At 34.5% G+C, this 23,469-nt stretch overlaps 2 protein-coding genes across 5 annotated transcripts in view; one reads left to right on the plus strand and one right to left on the minus strand.

Moving 5' to 3' along the window:
• The window catches only part of LOC116168155, a 93,448-nt gene that overhangs the window by 65,154 nt on the left and 4,825 nt on the right, over positions 1-23,469 (plus strand). The window contains exons 3-4 of one of the 4 annotated variants that reach the window (XR_004144718.1): positions 9,748-10,035; positions 10,075-10,222. The exons of 2 other annotated variants lie outside the window; for them this stretch is intronic. The gene's annotated coding sequence lies outside the window, so the exon portion shown is untranslated. Of the gene's footprint in view, positions 1-9,747; positions 10,223-23,469 lie in introns of those variants that run through there. One more of the 4 variants, XR_004144717.1, reaches the window with a different exon arrangement.
• On the minus strand, positions 10,384-14,670 carry LOC116168151 (zonadhesin-like). The gene is made up of 10 exons (XM_031483821.1): positions 14,485-14,670; positions 14,254-14,430; positions 12,607-12,786; positions 12,383-12,559; positions 12,034-12,333; positions 11,804-11,983; positions 11,573-11,752; positions 11,347-11,520; positions 11,120-11,293; positions 10,384-11,072 (listed from the first exon to the last, which is right to left on the minus strand). Exons 1-10 carry the CDS (start codon positions 14,606-14,608, stop codon positions 10,870-10,872), a joined length of 1,869 nt encoding a protein of 622 aa, XP_031339681.1. The 5' UTR covers positions 14,609-14,670; the 3' UTR covers positions 10,384-10,869.

Here is a 23,469-nt window from a genome sequence, read left to right on the forward strand (position 1 = left end):
GTGTTTTCTCACGTTTAGTCATTCACATCACATTCTTCTGAGGCCCCTCTTATGTTCATTTCAGGTAACTCCTACAGTTGTTCTCCATTGCGTTAAGTTTTAAGTTTTCTTCAATAGCTTGCTCGTAGTTTAAGGACTGTGAATTTTTTGGAACCCATATTATTTCCAGTGGGCGAGCATATATAGAATCGTTCACTCAGTGAGCTAAGAAGGGGGTTGGGAGTCTTTTCAAGGAGAATCGGTTAAAAAGACGCACAACATTTACAGTATGCAGGCGAACAATGGAAATCCTTCAACCTGGCGTTCAACTAAGAAAATGAATAAGTATTAAATTTTATAAAAATTACGTGACTGATTTTCCATTGGTCTACAGTATTTAGAATCCTTTTACCTGCAAAATTTGCAATATTCTCCAATAAATTTTAGAAATTGAATTCTCTTTTTGATTGTTAGCATTCTACTCTATATACCCGTCCGTCTCGAATCGATACCTCAATAATAAGCAAACTTTAAATTACGTATCTCCCGATTGTTGCGTTGCGCGTACGGTATAACTAAGAGTAATTTGACAATAACTGGTGTAATCGTTTCCCAAGCACAATTTATAATCATCAGTGAATTGTTCGCTAATGATGACAGCTTTGCTATTGAGATGCATTAATTTTATTGTGTTTCTTTGGTGCGTATCTATATTTCAGTTTTTGTTATTATTATTAAAAAACAAAATGATACTTTTCAAATAAAATTTCGTAAGGAACCGCTATACTAAACCTGTGCACAGAAATTGTACGCTTATTTTTCACTGTCACTCTCGGGAAATACATCAATATGTTACTCGTACATACATCAGGGCTTTATGAAGCGCCTTTGTTTGTTATCTCTTTGAAAATGTCTGCGTGATGTTAAATGAGCCTTCTTATTTTAATTCCGTCTTTCTCACCATTGTTACTTTGTGTTACCTCTACAATTGATGTCTGTGTATTTAGACACAATTTGATATTAAAGTGGCTAAATTTAAAGCTGTTTTTGCAAGTTTTGAATTTTTTAATTATTTATTTTAAAAGGAATTTAGTAGTAATGTGAGATGTGGTACCTACATTATAATAATATATTCACTAATTCCCCATAAAAAAAAGTAAACAAGCGAAAAGGGACTGCATTCAATCAATGCCGGAAAATCCTGTTCTTTCATTCAGTTATGAGAGCACTTCTTGAACACGAGTCTCAACGAAAATTTAGTACAAAGTATTATCGACGATCGCCGGAACTCCTGAGGTTTTGAGAAATCTAGGATCTTGTTTTGGTCCTTTCAAGCAATCGTTAGTTAGTTTAAATCGTTTTTGGCATTTATTATTTTTTAAACCTTGACACTTCAAACATAAACATTAAACATAAAAACGGTTGTATTTAAATAATAAAAATCACTTCCAATGAAAATGATATATACATCTATTGAATACAATTCGCAACTAATCCTCATTTAAACGATACAGCTCCTTAGTTTACCTTCACGCTTGGACGAATTTCAAAGCATGACGGATCTAAGCCGCTCATCACTTTTGTATGTACCTGACAACGAAATGTAGCATTCCTTAATCTCTCTGAAAATAAATATTTATGACGCTGTATATAGCAAACTTATTAAGTTATTGAAAGTATGAAACAGGATCGCTTTGGGACATAGCAAAGTGCCGAAAAGACTTAAAAACGTAAATTTTAAAAGTAACTTCAGCTGCTTGACTTTGTTTAAAATTCAAAGTTCCAAGGTGCAATAAATTATGGGAGTTTATGGAATTGTTGAGATTTTCTTTTAACGCGAAGAGCAGACGTAAAGTATTGATCTTTGTGTAGGCGGCGGCTTACGTACGTAAATGTAAAGAATGACTCAGATTAATAAATACGTTTAGAAAACAAAATTCGTTTAGGAGTGTCAAAGGCAACGCGATATTTTTGGAAAGAAGGAAAAGACACAATAAAGATAAGTCTTATTGGATTGGTGCCATAATGGATATATTCATTCATGTTTTCAGGTTTTAGCGCAAACGGAAGCGATGCTTATACGTGGTGATCTTTAATGATTTACCAATTGCAACATTCGTAGCTGAGCGAGTCAGTTCAGGTATTGTCCATTTTAAAGCTTTCTTTTCTCATCTCCCAAATTCATGGCGCGACGAGGCCAAACAATTTTCCCAAATCTAAATTTCCATCACTTTTTAAGAAAATTATCATTTTTTGGAAACATCGTATCTTGGTGAATAATTAAGTTCAATTTATGGCTTATTGTGACAATCTAAGATCAACAATATTCTAAAAAAAAACCTAAAGAAGGATCTTAAAGAAAACTCCAAATTATTCTCAGCATCGTAATAAATACTAATCACTATCTTTTCCTTCTCTTCACTTCTCCTCACTTGCCAACCCCCTCAATCCAATCCTCAACCCAATTTAACACCCCAAGAACGACTGATTTATACTAAAGCGGACTGGAAAAAAATTTGCTGCTTTGCTTGGTTCCAAATTATTATCCAACCTTCGGCAACCTAAGTCAGCAAACAGCCATTAAATCGACCAACTAGTAAAAGGTTTCACTAAGATTATCTTTGGAACCGCTTCTTTAACTATTCTGTAGTGAAAATAACTAACTTTAAACGCAAAGTACCCTGGTGGAATAAAAAATGCAAATTTGATATCGCTGCATATAAACATGGTATAACAATCGATACAAAAAAGACCACAACGATCTATTTATCAAAATCAATTTTTAAAACAGCAAGATCCAAGGCAAGATCAATTGCACGCAAAACTATTATCGAATCAAAAAAATACTTTTGGCAAGCTTTCAGTAGTACTATGAATCACACCTCTCCACCAAAGTAATGTGGGATAAATTACACAAGCTCAGAGGTTTGCAACGATCCAAAAGCATTTAATCACTTAAAAACAATAATATACCCTTTGCAGGTTCCAAAAATATTGCTAACGCCCTTGCCAAGACTTTTGCAAACAATTCTAGTGACACTAACTTTAAACCTCAATTCCTCGAGCACAAACGTAAATTTACTCTTCTGATGAATAATGCGTTCAGCCCTTTAATGATACCATTTCCTTAAACGAACTCGAATCAGCCCTAAACTCTTGCAAAAATTCAAGTCCTGGCTCCGACAAGTTACGTAACAGCCTTATTAAAGCATAATGGCAGGTTAGCCCAATCACGTGTTGATTAGATGTCGACCTTGCTTTTGTGTAGCCATCCAGAACAAAATGGCCGATAGGTATACAGGTGTCTTGATAACTGCGGCTATCTCACAATTAAAGTGGGTGTACGTGTATGTGTAAATCAGCTGTTCACACAACTTGATAGTAACATGTAGTGGTTCTTGAGCCCTAAAAATGTACTACTCAATTAAACGTATCTAACGAATCTAAGTTTTAAAACCTCCAAAACAAGAGGGCTGTTCACAAAATCATTATATTACAGCAACGATTGATAATAGATCTGTAGAAATCTAAAAGAGTGCCCAAATTAACCAAGTGGATTAGACAAAATGGCGGTAACTCACGTAATTAGTGAAACCCAAACTAAATCGGGAATCCACAAAATTCAATCGCCATAGAATAATTATACTTGGAAAGTGCAGTTAGAACCTCATAGGTTTCACCATCACCCTACACGCTGTTTGCTGAATTAAGATTTTAATATTTAAGTATGCCAGAGAGTCTCAAACAATTACTATAGTGACCATCAACCAAAAATAATTAATACGTACGAAAATAAACTGTTCTTGAGTGGTTTTTAAATCTTCTCTAAGGACTCTTTTCAAAAAAGAATCAAATGTTCAAATGTTTTTTGATCTAGGCAGGTATCTTCTAAGGCACCTACTAGTTCCTTCAAATACTCTTCATTGACAGAGTAATTTTAATAGAGTAAGACTTCTGGGGCAGAACATTGTTATACATTTTTGCCACTTGACGAAATTAGTTATTTTCCAAAATGTATCATTAAAAAAATCAATATTAGGTGTATTGGACGTTACGTTAATTATAAAATAAGGTAGACAGCAATCAAACAGTATTGGCAGATCACATTGTGTGACCATTTGAGGCGCTATGATTGTTGACTTTCGCAAATTCAGTTCTAAGGGAATTTTGCACGGTTTGAAAGCGAAACGAAATGTCTACAAATGATTTAGACCGGAGCGGAAATAAATATCAGGATTCTACTAGATTTGTGATCTCCTTTGTTGATATTTCACTTCATGTGACAATTTCAGAAATGATATTACAGTAACACCGAGATGATTTTGGCGTTTGCACACGCACGATAAGCCCGAACGCGTTTCTGTTCGTTTCAACCTCACGAAGATTACGACATTTTTAACGTGTTTGCATTCTTTGTACTTTCTTACGTTTCTCATATTTTTATTATCGTCTGACTGCGTCGAAAAATTTCATTTTCTCGAAAGCAAATCAAGTGTAACGTACAACATAAATCTGAACGGCACATCTCGTGTTGGGGAATCTTAATGTCAGGCATTGTCAGTTTTTATTTTGGCATTAGACCGCTGGTTCGAGGCAAACTGCTTTATGTGCGTGCGTAATTTTAATGGTAACACAATTTCGTCATTTTATTGGCTCGTATTTCTTTACGGAGTGGAAGAGTATTTACTTTCATAACTTAATTTGTTTGTGCAATTTGATTACGTTTCTTCATAACATTGCCTTTCTGATAATTAATTTTTAGATGTTTTTTCTAGAGCACTTAAGACGTAATTTTATTTGTTACTTCCTGAAATAAACGCAAATTTGACGGCCAGTTTATTTAAAAGTTCAATAAAAGGAAGTATACAAAAGGCAAGAGAAGAATGCAGATTTTCTGCATTCTCTGGAATAAGTCTCTAAACTACCCTTTCCTTAAATAATGATTAATTTACCAACAGAATCCACGATAATTGCTGAAAGACTACTGTGATATGTATAATGCGTTCAAGATTAAAGGTCAGTGTGCAACGGTATCTATACTAAATCCCCACTATTGGGTGCCGTTTTGCAAAGGACCCTTCGTTTGGGTAAAACTGGAAATTCCAACAGGAAAACTGTATTACTGGAAATTTACTCAAATGCCGTCGACTAATCCTTATGGTTTTCTAATAAACATTACTCCCCTTTTACTTCCCCTGCTTACGTTAGAGATCTCCTTCTTTTATCTGAAAATTGCTACAAATAGGTTTTTTGCTTCCTTACTGACCAGCAAAATAATAACACCAACATGCCAAATTACTACGAACTTATAAATTAAGATGGACTGCTAATCAAACAGTTACATAGAGGTAGAAATGGCCCTAGTATGGGCGCGGCCATGATGTGCACGTTTTAGTTATTTTCTAGGGGAATTTTCCTAGTGCTCAAGTTTTGAGACTATTGCAGCCTTGGAAAATGACGTGTCACAGTAATTTATTTAGAAAACGTGAGGTTAATGCTTGTTTATTAGTTGATTTGAATTTCGCGCCAAGTGAGTGCACATCATGGCTGTCCCCATGGAGGTGTCATTTGTCAATTCAGCATTGGCAGTCCACCTTTTCGTGCAAATTACATTAAGAAAAATTGGAAAATGTTTAAGAATGCACCTCCCTTTTTACATTAATACTTCGTCGGTTAAAAATCTACCCGTCACAATTTCGGTTAATTAAAACTTACTTTGAAATGGCCATCTCATTTCTTACCGCTAGATTACTTAATAATTTGCACTGGATTCGTGGTTAATTTACATAAGTACCTTTGCAGTTTAATCACACATTAATTTTGATTTTACTGTTACAAATTATTTAATACATGACCGTTGAACTTGGTTTCATTTACACTGCTGTCGATGCAATATCCTTGATTGCGACAAAACAAATTTAATTAGTAATGACACCAAATTAATGAGATCATTTGGATTATAACACACATTAAAAGACAAAATTTTACCATTTTTGTTCGACTCCATTAAGATCTCTGGTTTAAAATGTTACTAGTACGATTACAACAAATCAATATTTACTTTTGAAAACGGATCTTAAAGTTATCGAATAAATTTGACAAAATGCATAAATTCGACTAACCATTTTATTTACAATTTTTTTCTTCGACGTGGAAAATCTGGAATTCTTACGGCTATTTTTTTTTCGCCAAGCGAGTAGGTATCAGATGTTTCTAAAGGGTAACATACTTAAACCCGCCGGCTTAAACAAATCTCTCGGCGACGACTCTTTGGATTGTGCTTTGCTGATTGATTGAAGAATGCAGTGTTGTTCTCGATGTTGAATTATTTGCTAGTTAATGAGATTTGATTCTAGAAGTGTGTTTTACTAGCACAATTTTTTCCAAGTTGCGCTTAACTTGATAATAACTTAATACGACCGATTCCTAGCGTGTAATTCAAAACCAAAGCCATACAATGTACAGACACAATTTAGAAGAACTAATTCATTGTCGAACGTGTAAGAAGATTACTACTACTATTACAATCGACAATCTAAAACTTGTCCCAAGTAATATTTGTTTGATGAAATGTTCTTGAAACACTCTTTTTTGAACGTGGAAATTTTCTTACGCATAATTCAAAAGGACAAAATCGCAAAAATGTTACGCATATAAATGCTTTCGTTATAAGAGATACGAAAACTTTGAGAAATATAATTTTCTGACATTCCTAACTATCCGATAGCATGTTGATACTTTAGGTATCACTTCCGGTTTAACCGGAAATCGATGCAAATTTTGTTTTTCAAATGCAATGCCTATGTTTGAAACGTGCACGTTATCTACTAAAAAATGTTATTTTTCGATATTTAGTTTGGGCAAAATCAGATAACTTACACGTTAAGTTTAACGTTAGTGTTACATGATAGGGTTGATTTGATTGTTTTAAATTGAATCAAATTCACAGGCATCTTTTTGCATGTTTCCACTTTCGGAACGTTTACAATAATACAAGAGCGAAATAGGTTATTGATTGGACAGTAAAACTAGTGAAACTCTGTGTGAATTCAGCAGATTGCAGTCGTAATATAATCGCTATTGGACTGTGAGAACTGACTGCAACGCTAACCAGGAAAACCAAATTTATTCATCCCCATGCCAGACGATCGCACGGATAGATTTTCACATGCCACCAAATTCTACCGAACTGTAAAGACAAAATTTTCTCGAAGAGCTTTTAAGTGGAGAATATAAAGTCCATTAATATTTTATGACGCCGCGAAATTCGTGTAAAAGTTTGATGTTACTGAGTGAATAGATACCAATTACACTTGAATTTTATACGTCGACGGAATATTTAATTGCGCTGAAATGGAATTTGTATTTCGTCTAATTCCATTCTACTAACTCAGCAGGCGTAGGAGTTTTAAAAGTCTGGTGAATTACAATCAATTTCGTGCGTTTTCAAGAAACTTTCCAGTAGTGGTTTTCGCGGAAATAAGTTTTGATGTAATGGTCTGATTTCTACAAAATGTATGTTTTTATTACCTCCCTACCAAGATTTGATAACGTTTTACTACGTGCACTAAAAATAAACCTTTAGTTACTAAATCAAAATGTTATTTATGTTCAATTCAACAGTTGAGATCTTATACGTTTCCGATAAATCTTAGTATGGTTAATGTAAAAGTATTCTATGATGACTATTAAATAACAGGGCTGACGCTATAAAACGGTTTTATTGTAAAAATTATGAAGCACAAATGTTAGGACGTTATTCGAAGCTAAAATAATCAAATTTATTGGTTTTTGAATATCGCGAAATACACACCTCTCTCCAAATCAAATAGTAGTCTTTTTAGATTATAAGATTGAAATTAATTTTTTGTCAATGAAAAAATAACTGAGTTAAAGTACAAGTCCTACTGTTTAACATATCAAACAATTAATCTCTCAATTGAGTGAATTAACTTTCACGAGATGGTTAGTTTTCCTTTATTGTCGTTTATAGCAGAAGTCATATAAATCATTGTAAATCTTCTGACAATTCAGAATTTAATTTAGAGACGTCAAAAATAGCAAGCCGAGGTTCTGCCGTCGCGATCATTTCCATAGAAACAGACTTGTTATATGCTCCTGAACGTCATTTTATGTCGTGTATTTGAATTTGAAATAAGAGTGACAGATGTGAATGCACACTCATCTGTTTCACTTTATCTACCCTACGGTTAGCCCCAGTTGCACCAACAAAATTAAGCCTTGCTTAAAGTTAAGTCGAACTTATGCTTTACTTTAAGGGATACTTAATTTTGACGGTGCAATTGGCCCTAATAAAAGTGATCACTTTATCTATCCTTACGGTTAAAGAACGGCTTATCCTACTCATTCAAACATGTTAAAATGTCAATTTAAGATATGCTATAAAATAAAGTTATTAAAAACGATTGATTACTATATGGAATAAATTGAAATGAGCGGTTAGTTAGAGTTCTATCCACATATTTTAAATTAACAATTCATTTTCATGGAAATAGCTAAGTAACGATGAAAATTAATCGATAATTTATAATGCGTTGATCGAACACGCCCATTTAAATGTATGCATCGGCTAACGCTTTGGGGTATTCGGTGTTGGAAAAATATAACGACTTCAGAACATAAGTTCCCACATCAAATTGAAAGACAATTAATTTATCTACAGATGTTTCTTGATTACTCGAAGGCCTGTGATACCATCCTTTAGAATCTTCTGTTTTCAGTATAACATTATAAGCACCTCGCTGCATTTTGTAGCAATAATCGTTCACGGATTATTAGAGTATCAATAAACCACAGGGCCACTATTGTTTGCAATTATCGTTGCAGTCAGGGTTGCAGTATTATAAGTATCGTTTTTGTGCTATCAACACTAAATTACAATTTCATTTTAAACCTGAAAATATTGGAATCGGCACAAAATATAAATGTAAAATTTGAGGTTAAACATAAACAAAGGTTATTACATTGTGAATGAGGTGCGACTTATCTTATTTTTTTTAAATTTCAGTTCTTTGCATTATCATGCAACAGGTTAAAAGTAAACAAGATTCACAAAAAAATATAATTCAAAAAACAAAATTAAGATTACCGTGCAAAAAATGTGGTGAATTCAACAATGCAATTACCTGCCTATCAATAATTTCTGGAAAACAAAAATGATTCACGTTCATGTTACGTTTATAACGTGAAAACAACGTTTACAAAAAATAGGTAAAATATGCCAGCTAATCAGGTCGGCGCAATGGTCGTAGGTAAGTACATATAATTTATCTGTAATCAAAAGACCACTTAAACATTCCACCAAAAGAATCAAACTCATGCATTTACTCAAACACAAAGATCTTTATTCAAAATTTAAAAAAAAGTTTTCGTTGGCACGTAGTGAACAGAGATAATAATTAAATTCATATAAATGAAACTTACAACACACAGCTTTTATGTCAATATGGCCATATTCTTACAAGTAGCGCTGCAGATTTAGAAGGTAAGTAATTGGTTTGAACACATCAATTACCAATGGACAAGTAGCTACTCTCTAGTTACGTTAAATTAATAAATATACCAACATCAACTGTTAAACAACAAAAGAACAAATTTATTTTAGCTACCAACTTTTTACCCAAAGCTGTGCTTGTCCACGGTTTAAACAAAGATAACAAATTTGTATGAAAATAAATCAAAATCAAATCCAAAACTACATACCAACTGATTTGTGTATTGTTATAAATTGAACTTCGAATTTTCCAGATTGAATGGCGGTAGGATTATCCACAGAGGTTTTTTCACGGAAGGTTACTCCCAACAAATGAACGATTGCCTCGGCGCCTTTTGACAACAACCCAAAAAAACGTCGAACCCCAAACGTGGTAAGTATTTCTTCTGCACAGCAGCTTCGCTTTATATTTAGAACTTGATCCAAAACCAAATTTTCAGGAAAACATAAACCATATAAACCCAAAAATAAAATGGACTTGGCAACAAATCCCTTTTCAAAAAACCGTCTAATCGAACTCAAATTTCAAAAAACAACTCTTGGTAGGTACGGTACTACTTTTGACAAGATTATATTTGCAGTTTGCCATAAATTAGCAACAAATTCTACGGCGTAATTCGTTTCACCGCAGCCGTCTTTTCGCTTTCGTAGCTATCAAGGAAGTATTGGTGCTTATCTATTGGAAATTTTGAGTTCCTTCAAGGATTTATAGTGGTATAAAATTGAATAAACGAGAAAGTTACACTGTTAAAATGTATTTATTTTACACTGTGAACATAAATTTGTTACACGTTTTCAATTGGTCCTTTTTCCTACCCTTAAAATGAGGGTGTGCTATCCTGCGATAAGAATTTTGCTAACATTGTTTCAAAATTGCAAACTGCATACCCAAACACGTCGGAAAATCGTTAGCCTTATTCGAAAATCGAATCGTTACAGTACCTTAGGAACTTTCACAATCTTTAAAATCGCCAGAACTTTGAGAATTATTGGAAACCTTGGAATCGTCATAGTTACCTCCAAATTGACCAAGGTATTGGAACCATGAAAGATTGAACATATGTTTCTACTTGACAACGACAAGTGTCACAAACGGCGACCAATTGTGTCAAACTGTGTGTACCCTTTTAACAGTGCTCATCAATTATTACTTTATTATTATTATATTATTTTATTTGTGAAGAACTGAACATTGATTCACTATTTTAAGCATTAGAAATTGAATAACATTTACACATATTATGTTATTATTGATTGTGAATTGCTAAAGTGAGTGGATTTTATATACTTAGGGACGCGATATCAGAATATAACAAACAGTAAACTATAATTAATCTAATGCTAAATGTTCGGGACTTCTTGGCAATTCTGCAGGTTTATCTCAGCATCCTCAAGCAATGCCTCAGTGGAATGCACTCGTTAGTAAGTTCGTCTAATATTAATCCCTCCTTACAAACACAACCAGGATATGAAGTTTGATTTTCATGACTTTGATAGTTACATTGGGGGTATAACATATTTTGGCAGGTGACCCTGTTTGATGGTAGATGTCTACACCATGTCTTCCTCGGTGGGCACACTAGAAGGCATATTTAAGCTAAAGGCAAATCATTTCGAGAGGTTTACCTGAAGAGCACTCCGATGGTAGAACGCAATGCCCTTGATGGTGATCCATCAGATACCCTGGCAAACAAGCGCATCCAGGGATGCACACAGCTGGACAAGGGAAAGGGCTCGGCCCTTGGCACGTTGGTTCGCAACCGTTCGTACAGGAAGACATATTTGCGTTTATACCACATCCTGAAAAATACACACACTAGTTAGGTACTACTTAATTTTGTAAAGACTGCAACCTGAGCAGTGATCTTCTGGGACGCATTCCTGTAGAATTTCATCCCAAATATATCCCGCACGACACACACATCCAGGGAAACAATCCGAGCACACCTTTTCGTTTGTATTTTGGCAAGTCCTCTTGCATTCGGGATTTGCACAACTACCCCATTCTTCGTTTTCAAGGCAAACGTCTAAAGCATGACGTGTTGTGTAAGAAGTATAAAAGTAGTGTCACAAGCAAACCTTTTCCACAATCGCAAGCTGGAATACATTCCGTTTCGTTGCTGTTCCATACGTAACCCGAATCGCAAGTACACCCAGACATACACATTTGTGGACACGGAACGTCTTGTCCGAAGTTAGCACATGTTCGTCTGCATTGAATGTCGCTGCATTGGGACCAGTGTTGGTTAAGCCCGCATTCTGCAAATAATCCGCTTATTTTTGTTCAAACGGACCAGCAGATCTTATTACCAAAGGAACAATCTTCAACTGGAATGCATTCGGTGTCGTTCTGGTTCCAAACAAAGCCGTGCATGCACGAGCAACCCTCAACGCAAACCCTAGGACAACCGATTGGACCGTTGATGTTCTCGCATGTTCTTTTGCAGAATTTGTCACTGCACTGTTCCCAGAATTGGTTGTGCCCGCACACTGTAATTAACAATTAGCTACAACTCCCATTGCACCCTTTATATTCGTACCTTTTGGCGGTTGCGTGGTAGTGGTTGACGCTGGGGTAGGAGTGGTTGAAGCTGGGGTGGGAGTAGTCCCCACTGGGGTGGCAGTGGTCGGTACTGGGGTGGTGGTGGGTGGTATTAGGGTGCTGGGACACTGCTCAACAGGAATGCAGCTAGTTTTTTCATCCGTCCAAACAAATCCTTCACGACATGAACAACCCTCAATACAGCTTGGGGCACACGTCATGTAGAAAATCAAATTGATGCAAGTCCGCTTGCAATGATTATCACTGCACTTCTCCCACACTTGATCGGGCCCACACTCTACAAGAACGCGACTTAGCATTTGAATACTGGCGTTTGGGATTATTACTAGGGCATTCCTCGACGGAAATGCAGTGAGACCGTGTGCTATCCCAAACAAATCCAGGTTGGCATGAACATCCAGGAATACATTCAGAATCGCAAACTAGATGTTCGTCTTTATTGCTACAAGTTCGTTGGCAGTTATTATCACTACAACTGCTCCATACTTGATTCGATCCACATTCTTCAAGAATTATTGTAAGTTTGTTAACGTCGCATTATTTTACATACGTGGTGGACACTCGAATTTAGAAATGCATTTTGACAATTGCTCGTCCCAAACGTACCCCTCTTTGCAGGAACATCCTGGAATGCAAACTGCGGGGCATATATTCGGGCTATCTATGTTATTACAAGTCCTTCTACATGAATTATCACTGCATTCTTGCCAGGTTTGGTTTCTTGAGCAATCTAAAATAATTAATTGTTACGGTAATATGGTCGTTGTTTTTTATTTCCAGTATACTCGTTGAAGTGAAGGTTTTTTGTTCATTTATCCCAGGTGATTACGTATCGATTGATCATTGAAAATAAATAGGCATCTAACAATTCCAAAGTCTAATAGGGATAGTTACATTTTCTGCTTTTTGTGGGTTTCGCACCACTACTATAGTCTATAAAAAATTAAATATGCAATTCTCCTCTAAGCTCAATGATAAATTTGGAAAAAAATGGCGGACATGAACATATGGCCACACTGTCTCTAGACTCACTGTAGTTTGAGGTTACTGTAGCGCCACAAGTGATAAATATATGAAGCTGAAGTTTTATGTATTTCATAGATGCTCTCCTGCAGATATATAAAACATAACTTCCTACACAATGTGTAGAAACGGTTTACGCACCATAGGGATTTAAATGTCAATTTCTTTATATCGAAATATTTTCTCCCCTAATTATTTTACAGCAAAGTTGTAAATGCATTTTGTGTTGCGTCTATTCATGTGCCCATTTGTAATTTTTTGTTGTGGGAAATCGGAGAAATTAAGGACAATTATGATTATAAATCTAATTTTTATTTCAATAATTTCACGGCACGAGTGATTTAAATATTTAAATAAATAAGGGACATGATCAGACGCAGAGTTGTTCAAGCTACAAGAAACCTATTTACAACTTTACTCTAAATTAATTAAGGGAGAAGATATTTCGATATAAAGAAATTCCCTATGGTGCGTAAACCGTTTCTGCACGCTGTATGTTTAAAACTTTTAATGCATATATCTAAAAGTTGTTGAATATATTTATGTACATTTCTGCTCGTTGAGTGCACAATAAACCAGAAGGGTAGTCATAATTAGCTTTACAAGTAGTGATTGTACTTGAAAATGGCAAATCAAATCAATAACTAATCAATCTTTCGCTTGGGCATACGTGAGCATTTTTTTTCGACTTCAATTCCTTCCCATTTCTATCAAAAAATATGTATACATAATAATTGTAATAAATATACCTAATAAGTAATAATCATATTCAAAGACAGCTCGATATGCAAATTTTATGAACTTTCTTAGCTACCATTTTTGTTCTCCGGCCAACGATTTTAATTGCAATTTCTACGGATTCGCTATTTTAATGTTAAAAATTACTCAGATAACCAATTTCATGCATTTACCAAAAAAATGCATACCGAAAACCTAGGTAAAATCGGCAATTGCGTCCCCTTGAGAGTTACTTTTGCAGATAATCAAATTTCAAAGGAACAAATTAAAACCCTCGGTTTGGTCCCTGTTAAAATAAAATTGTAGTGAGCTACTATAACATTAGAGTATAATTTGGCCCTTTAAACAATCGAAATCATTGTAACGACGTTAAATGAAGTGGTAGAGAAATTATGGTATTATCGAGTAGCACAATTTGAAAAGCGTTTTCAATTACCGTTCTTGCAATCCCGAATAGGGATGCATTTTCCATCAATCTTCTCTCGTATGTATTCTGGCTTACAGGCACATCCAGTTTTGCACTCATAATCACACGTTGGTACCCTATCTTTGCATGTTGGAGGGCATGGAGTTGAACAGTTGGTCAAGATTTCATTTCCCTTGCATTCAAACTCTGAAAGTAGTTATAAGGTTAACTTGAAGTTCCTTGTCACATGAATTCCGTTACCTTCATGGCTGTTTTCATGGCTATCAACAGCATCATCTGATTGTACTGCAATAGCAGAAACTGCTATAAGTAACAGGATCAACTTTGCGCTGGCCATTTCTGCACTTTCTGAATCTTGTAACATCTGGTACGTACATTTAAATACCTCGTCATGTGTCTGACGTAACAGATACAGGTAAGCTTGTATTCGTGTTTAAATTTGCTATTGTGATTACCGTACCTTGTAATTATTTGTTTTCTTCATAAACTAAATATGTGTAGGTACTTTTTATCGCTTTCGCTATAGTAACCATTTGTTATTTGAGTGGGTACCTATATTTTTCTTTAGACGCATGGTCCTTGGAGGCTTGACTGAGGTAAAAACTTTTTCTAAGTAGTAGTGTCATTTTCGGGAAAGGGCTCTAACTTTGTAAAACAATTGCACATGTATATAAGGTTATTATTTGCACTATGTCGTTATGTGCTTTGCACCACTTGCGATTTGCGCTTCCAGATGATAATCACAACAAATATTTACCCTCTGTTATTTATAACACTATTTGTGACATTTCTTTAAGAGTTTCGTAATTGTAAGTTGTACAAGATTGTGCTTTTTATTTTTAACCATTACGAAATACCGCTTAAAGGTTTTGCTTTAGAAGAATAATTTATTTGTTAGCAGTTAGTTACGTCAGTGTAGCTAAATTTTATGAAACGATCATAGTATTAATTTAAAAAAAAAAGCAAATGGAACGCTGCCAAAGACCTTTATTGTGGCTTTTACCTGCCCAGCAAATGTGTAATAAAGCTTGTTGATGAATAGCTCCATATTAATTAGTGTGTGGCCTAATAGTTGACGAAAGTATTACACTAATTTTTTTATTGAAAATGTTAGTTGGTCGCTATCGATTTCGGACTTCCTCGTCCATCATCAGGCGATACGTCAGGATGGTTAACGAATCATGAAAATGTAGTGAAGAATGTTGGACGTTATATCTGAATATTATTTTTGAAAATCTGTAAAAATTGTGAAGAATGAAAGACGTGTATGGTGAAGTGACCTCACCTCACTTCACCATACATGCCTTTCATGTCAACTATTTAGTGTAATAAAGCATTTTGCGCAGAAGTGTTTCAATAGGATCTGGTTCGGACACGTTAAACAGAACTGTTATTTCTTTGAGCTCCAGTATCTAAACCAGCACCACAATTTCTTCTTTAAAAAAATTTCTGAAAACCAATATTGGTGTTCTGTTTTGGTTTTTTCTTTGATCCTGAGACTTATATCAACATTTCAGATTGCGTTTTGAATGAATTGTGAAACTCAAGACGAAGAACCAAATTCATCTGCCACGGAGATATTAAAAAAAAATTTGGAATCTCTGCACATTTAATTCAGAATGTCAATTTTTGAGAAAATTGAGAAAGATGGTCACTTTAATTGAAATGTTTAAATTAAAATAATTTGTGATAACAATATTTTCTTAAGAAATGAATTGAGACATAGTTTTCCACACAAACTCCAATTCAATTTGAAGTTTCACACTAAACAGTGCCAGTGAATAGGGGGTTACCTTACAAACGGTTCTAAATTTTTGATATGTTGTCTAGGATTTTGAAAAAACCGAAAAAATCGGCACTTTCTTCAGATTTTCGCATATATTTTCGTTTCGTTTTGGCTATACTGGTCTGGCCGAAACACTGTAATAGTGTTTGTGTCCTTATGGTCGTTAGCAGTTAGAGCTGTGAATTATATTAACGAGAAAATAGTGAAATATGCGCATATATATGTAGAAAATTAGTTCAAAATATTCAAACAGTTTTAATGTATATCCAAAGTTCCAAACATATGCAAAATTATATCTTGCATAATTTCTAAGAAAGAAGAATTACGATAAACACCAGCAATAAGATGTTTCTCTAAATTTTCTGCTCCTGTCGCTAAGAACTAATTTATAAGCACTAAGCAGAGAAACTTCTTTCTACATAATCAGAAGTAATATGTGCATTAGAAAGGGCCGACAAAATATTGGGAGCTATTTTCATACCTTCCACAATATCACTGTAGAGAAAGAGAAAGAGAAAATAGTTTGGAAATGAAGAAATTAAACATCAATTAAATCAATAAATCTTTCTTACTTCCCGTTATTGCAGTACTCGTATGTCTGTTATGAAAATCTGCAAAAATGTATTAAAAATTCCAATCACAATCGATTAAAACTAGCAAAAATTAAAATACATCTTAAATGTGCACATTTATAATACAAATGCAAAGAATATCAGGTTTAATTGCTTCAAAATGTTGCAAATCGAAAATGTACAAAATCTCATACGAGTACTCAGTACAACCAAAAATAAAAGATATGCATTTGGCATATCACAGCTTTAGTCGTCACTCTCAAAGAAACGACGATTTGTTTCAAAAATACAATATACTGGATCGGAGATATCCATGGTGTGATGTGACTCAAAATGGGGTTGTGTATATTAGATTCCAACAAAACACAAAACCTTGCCCATACTAATTTTAATAAACATGGCGTCTTCCGCCTACGCCCGACATTTCATTTAATGTTATAAGTCAATTATTTTACATTATGTGACCAAGATTACATTAAATTATGGAATTTTTTAATGTTATTGTTTAATTGTCAACGTTTTTTCCCCCATGCTGTCTTATAAATTTTGCATTGTGTTCGTCTAAATGTCTTAAAAAGTTTAATTCTGTAATCTCCTTAAGCCAGAAGATGACCTTTGGTCGAAACTAGTTGCTGCTTCCTTAATTTGTTTATTAAAATTGGTATGGGGAAGGTTTTGTTGGTATCTAATACTGACTAAGTACAATGAAACCCCCTGATCGCAAAGGGGAGAGACTGAGAGTAGTAACAGCAGCAGCAGGCATAATTTTAAAAGAGTGGTGTCCAATATCACTGAATATCCCCCCACTGACAAATTTTTAAAACGATATTGAAACAGTAATTCCAAAAACTTTGCTCGTTGACCAATCGTTGTAACAAAGAGCAAGAAAGTTGGATAAATTTCCGGAAAATGCGATTTTTTATTTTTTTAAATGCATATCGCCGTAACTATTAGTCCTAGAAACAAAATAAAGATATAAGCAAAAATCTGAAGAAAGTGCCGATTTTTTTCTATTTTTTCAATATGGCGGCGCGTGCGAAGGTAGAGGAATTATGCATTTTGAATTTTAAACATTTACTAACCATCCTAGATAACACATGTAGACTCTTTCGAAAGTACTTCAGAAGTTCAAGTCAAGCTCTTCAGAAAGTCAGAGAAGAGTGTTACCTTCCCCGATCGCAAAATTGTTCGCTTAGTTTTGGTGCCATCAATAAGCATAACATCTACGAGAAGACGTTTTCGTTTGTTTTTTTCAAGTTAACGTTAAAATATAGGGTTATCTTTAGGGACCTTTGGGGGATTTGTTTTTCATTCTGGAAAGTGTATTCAAATTTTCCTTTCTCTCCCTTGTATAAATATTTTTATTTTCCTTGTTTACTTGTCCTTTTCACTCCTTTAGTTGCTTTTCACTGCGTTTAATTTCATGCACCTTTTGTCGTATATCCAGCTACCTACGTTGTGTATAGATGTAGGTATAGTTTTCCTTGTAGTGGCCTCTAGTGTCTATACTTTATTGCATTTTTGCATTTTCTACTTAGGTAGTACCTGCTACTTTTTTATTTTCTCCCAAATGTTTGACCTTGCCGATAAATAGTCTATTTTGCTGAGTTTATCTTAATAATAACATTTAAAATTGAAACATATCCGTATCTAGACTCCACGAGTAATTTTTCAATTTGATTGTAATTTCAGAAAATAATTATTTGTACAACTAGAGAAGAAAGGGGAGCTTTTCAACTCGAGTTCAGCGAGTGTGTCAATTGGACGAGAGTTGAAAAACACTTTCTTCTCAAGTTTTACACATAATTTTTTCTGAAACTACAATCAAAATAAAATAAATTATCGTATGCAATAATGAAGTTTGACACTTAGCAATCTAGATACGGGCATGTTTCAATTTTAAATGTCATTATTAAGATTAACGTAGCAATTGTTTTTTACTTTCTTCACTAGAGAGGAAAGTCGCATTTTCTTCACCCTTTTTAGAGATGAACGTAGTTATTTCTAAAGTAGTTTCAGGAAAAATTATGTGTAAAACTTGAGAAGAAAGTGGAGTTTTTCAACTCTCGTTTAATTGGAACACGCTCGCGTGTCGAACACTGAACTAGAGTTGAAAAACTTCACTTTCTTCTCAAGTAACTATTTCATCAATCATCAGTGGCGCTTATGGTTACAGTATTTCATAAGCCATAGCCGGATGTGCAAAATCTACATACCGGGTGAATAGTCCCAAATCGAACATAGAGAATTAACATGAGAAAAAGGTTTTTATTTTTCATTTGCCTATTATATGTCAATTATATCTGTCATATGTGATATATACAGCAGTCTATTACGCCCAAGGGCATAATGAGAGGGCATAATGGATTGTCATCTCATTATGCCCTCAAACGGCCTGTCAAATTGATTGACGGAGTTATATTATGTAATAAAAAAGATGCAACTTGATTCGTATGAAGCATTTTAATGTTGGGCAAACAATAATCATGACATTTGTATATTGGAAATGCATTCTTTGGAACAATGAAAAATAAAATGTTGTATGCACCTCAGGCATTACTCAATATTTAACCCTCGGGCGACTTACAATCCCTCGGGCCGGAGGCCCTCGGGCTCTGTCGGCCTTGGCATATATATCGCCTTAATGCCCTTGATGCATAAATAACTATTTGTAGATAGTTGCTCCCCATGTTAACTTAGAGGGTTTATAATGACACTAACCGAAAGAAGATTTTTTCCTCGTCTCACTATTTTATCAAAAATTTGGCAATAAATCCACTTACCAAAATCACGTTAAGCCATGACTAGTAAGACAAAAATCAGATTCAAAGTCGAAATTAATATCAGTTTATGACAGCTGGCGTTAATTTTTTTGTAAAATGCAGTTCACTGAGGAAAAAGTATTGTTATAAATAAACAACGTTTACAGCGGAAATATTTACTCTAGTACGCGATATTTGTTTTTCGTGAAAACCTATTTCAATTCTTTAGGAAAATTCCATGGCTTAACATGATTTTGCTAATTAGATTTAATGCCGAATTTTTGATAAAATAATGAGAAATACACCTGAAAAATAAACTCATTCGTATATCATTAGATGAGAAAAAAATCTTCTTTTGATTGGTGTCATTATAAACCCTCTAAGTTAAACTGGGGAGCAACGATATGCAAAAAAACGTTTTTCCCATGTTAATTGCCTATGTTCGGTTTTAAAATATTCACTCGGTATAATAACGTAAAGATTCTGAAAGAATCGTTAAGAATTTGTGAAGAATATCTCATAAATTTCTGAAAAACTTTTGATAAACAATTTAAGAATATCTTTTAGCTTGAGCTGCTTCATCGTCTCGAGCCACTATTCACTTAAAAATCGAAATGCTCGAATGCAAAATTGAGCACTATTTGACGAATTTAACGTACTAAACCAAGCACGCCGGAAAGTAAAGCTAAATTTTGTCAAGAGAATAACTACAAAATCATTTATGTTTTCTAGAAAAGAATAATTTGCTAGACATGTCTGAAGAATCTCTACAAACATCTGGCCGAGTTATAAACAATCTCTAAAAATATATGTTAAATCTGTTAAGAATAATTCTTGAAAGTTCAACATTGCACTAGAGGTTGCAAGTTTCAAGGTCCTAAGATCTTGCGTTCTAGAATTATCATGCGCAATGATGGCCGGTCAACGTTCTATTTCGTAGTGTAAAAACTGATGCTAAATTCAAATTTGTATCTGGAACTGGATTCAATTTTAAATTGTATTACCTTTTTGCGGATTAAGGTGCACCAAATGGTCAAAAAGGCCAGTTAATCTCGTCGAATATTGACAGTGCGTATATTCCTGTCATAATAAGAATGGGGCACCTACTTTTGTACCGATAGTTTACCTTGTCTTTAACATTTAACACGTTGTTAAGCATTCCTGATAAATCTCTGCAAGTTAGAAAATATTTGAACCCTTGAAGAGTACGGATTTTTAGATGGCTCTCACAATCACAAAAGAATACTTCCAAAGGATATCAAAGAAATTTAAAATATTTAAATTTCTGAAGAATTTTTGAATTATCTTTGAAAAAGCGTCACAAAACCGGCAAGGAATTTCTGGAAAAAGTCCCTTTCTGGGTCTTTAAAGAATCAATAAACAGTTTACATACATAGGATCTTTAATAGTATTTTACATTATTAGCCAGGTAAGTGAGTTTTTACTGGCGATAGGAGAAGTTGACTGGCGAGGCGTCAGGCGAGCCTGTCATCTCCTAGAGCCAGTAATAGTATATTACGCACCGAGTGCGAAAGTAGGTTATTTTTCGAAGAATGTTGCGCGCCTCGGGTGATTATATTCTAAGAAAAATAACCTTTCGTCGAGGTTCGTATACGATTTTATTCACGATCATCATTATAATCATTCCATTAACAAAAATAAAATAATTCGCAACCCAATGTTTCCATGTCTAGACAAGAATTGAACTTTTCCACCCAGAAATCGAAACAGTAATGGTCTCTCTAAAGTAACAATCAATTCCACTTTTTGGCGTTTGGTCGTTCATTTGCAATTTACAAAAAAAAGCACAAAACTTAAAATAATCCATATTACTCATAGTAAAATTAAGAATTGTTTTTAAAATGCGGTTTTGATTAATTTGAATCTAAATCAGCTGTCATCAGTGTCAGACAGTTACGATGAGAGCGCCATCCATTAGGATATTAGCAACTAAATCGAGGTAGGTAATGAATATTACTAACCTCGAATCGAATATTACTAACCTCCAGAATCAACTTTCCTCCCTCCTGGAAAAATAAGTGTTGTAAAATACAACTTCCTTATCCTTCAAAATGACAATTATGATACTGATTACAATATGATCGTGAATAAAAATTATTACCTGGCGTATAATGTACAATATTTTATTTGTTACTCATTTGTAAACAATAGTAAACGTAAATAATTAGTTCTTAAATTGATCTTGAAGAAATGTCTAAAATATCATGTTATCCATGTAACAGAGACTTCGCATTAATTCTGGCCAATGAAATTACTAGATTACTAACTTGTAAAATTTTTACAGGTCAGCTGTCAGTTTTACAGGTCAGCTGTCAGTTTTACAAGTCAGTAGCGTTTAAACATGACGTTTACCCGTTTGCGTTTTGTCTTGTTAATCAACGTTTACAACTGAGTAACAAATAAATGTTTTAACCTCTTAAGATGAGAATTCTTTCAGAAGGTGTTTGAAATGCGGCTAGTCGAATATACTGTAAAGGATTTAAAGAAACCTTTCAATCTAACATGAATTTCTGGCACATTGTTAGGCGTGAGCCTACGACTATTATAGCCCGCTGCAGAACGGATACTAAAATATATTTTTTCCAAACTGTTTATGCCGATTGTACGGAGTTTCTGATCTTTATCCATTTAGTAGTTTATTTCAAAAATTTACCCGTGTAGGGGCGGGAAAGAATAACCCTACCGCAGGGAGACTGCGTGTCGTAAAAGGCGACTAAACAACAGAGGGACGTTCGCAACTCTGGTGGACGAAAAGGACGAGTCCATGTGAATCACTAGCACACGTGCTGAGGTTATATTCGTATTAAAAGTTTTATTTGCAAAGCAGTAATCGGCGGTGTCAATTGTAACCTGGATCGATCAACCCTGTATATGGATATACGATTCAGTTAGGTTTTAACTTTTAATTAAGTCGTTAATTACAAAATTGCGACTCTTTGATTCATTATTTTCGGATTTACATTCTACGTATACAATAGGTCTATTGCTCATATTTGTAAAACGAGAACGATCTCATTTAAACGAGATCATAACTAAGTTCAGAATGAAAACCCCTGGAATGTGGATGACTAGTAGCGTCTGTAAAGGATTGGTGGAAATGGTTTACTGTGTCTACATGTATTGTTGTCGTGGTTCGATTTAAAATCGGCGAGGAAGCATATTGTATTTTAGTGTGGATCACAGTTTGGGTTGAATGCCAGAAGGAAAAGGTTGTGCTTTCCAACTGGCATCTCGGTTTGAAAGGCTTCCGAAACCCATTATGAAACAATGTTCCATTTACATCAAACAATGCAACCAAGATGAGCTTCATTTCCATCACGGTTGACCAGTTTGTTCTTTGTTTCCACTAAGAATATTATTTATTTGGAGAGTCAATTCAACCCGCTCGACTTCGATACTCTGTGAAATTTGTACTCTTAGAAGTCCCAACATTTTCTAACTTCACAACAAAATTTTAAAAAAATAAATGCAAATTAAAAGCTACTGTTTCAAGTTCCTCGAAGACGAAGACGCGCTTTTTTAAGAGAATAAAAGCCGTCAATCCTTAATTTAAATTTAGCGCTCAACACTGGTTCCATCACATATAGTTAGCGTTAAAGCATTGATTACACACAATGGTCAAAGTAAGTTCGAAGAAGTTGTGAGCTAGGCATAAATTGTTGAAGAATCAATAATTTTGTCGATCACTGTACATTCTAGTTTTATTACTGTAAATGGTGATACTAGAAGTCACAAATCTAAATGTACTTTTTGATTTCAGGTAAGTGAGATACTGCAACGTAGTTCCAGTTTGTACGGTATGGGCAAAATGTTCTCTAGTCTTTGGTATGTACAGGATTAGCCATCTGGTATAATCTATTTATAATAGTGCACTGTGGAAATAATGTTTTGTTGTTGACCTTTTATGCGACACAAACGGGGCCTGCTACATAATTTTTAATTTAAATAAAAAAGTTTGAGGATAATCTTTGAGGTACCCGAAATGGTAAACTATCACTATTTATTGATTTGGAAAACCACGCACAATTGCTCATCTGTCCCCACCTGTGGTGAAAGGTTGGACTCCTACTTTTACTTACTTGTA

This window comes from Photinus pyralis, unplaced genomic scaffold (assembly GCF_008802855.1).
Source record: "Photinus pyralis isolate 1611_PpyrPB1 unplaced genomic scaffold, Ppyr1.3 Ppyr1.4_LG4, whole genome shotgun sequence".
Classification (NCBI taxonomy): Eukaryota; Metazoa; Arthropoda; class Insecta; order Coleoptera; family Lampyridae; genus Photinus; species Photinus pyralis.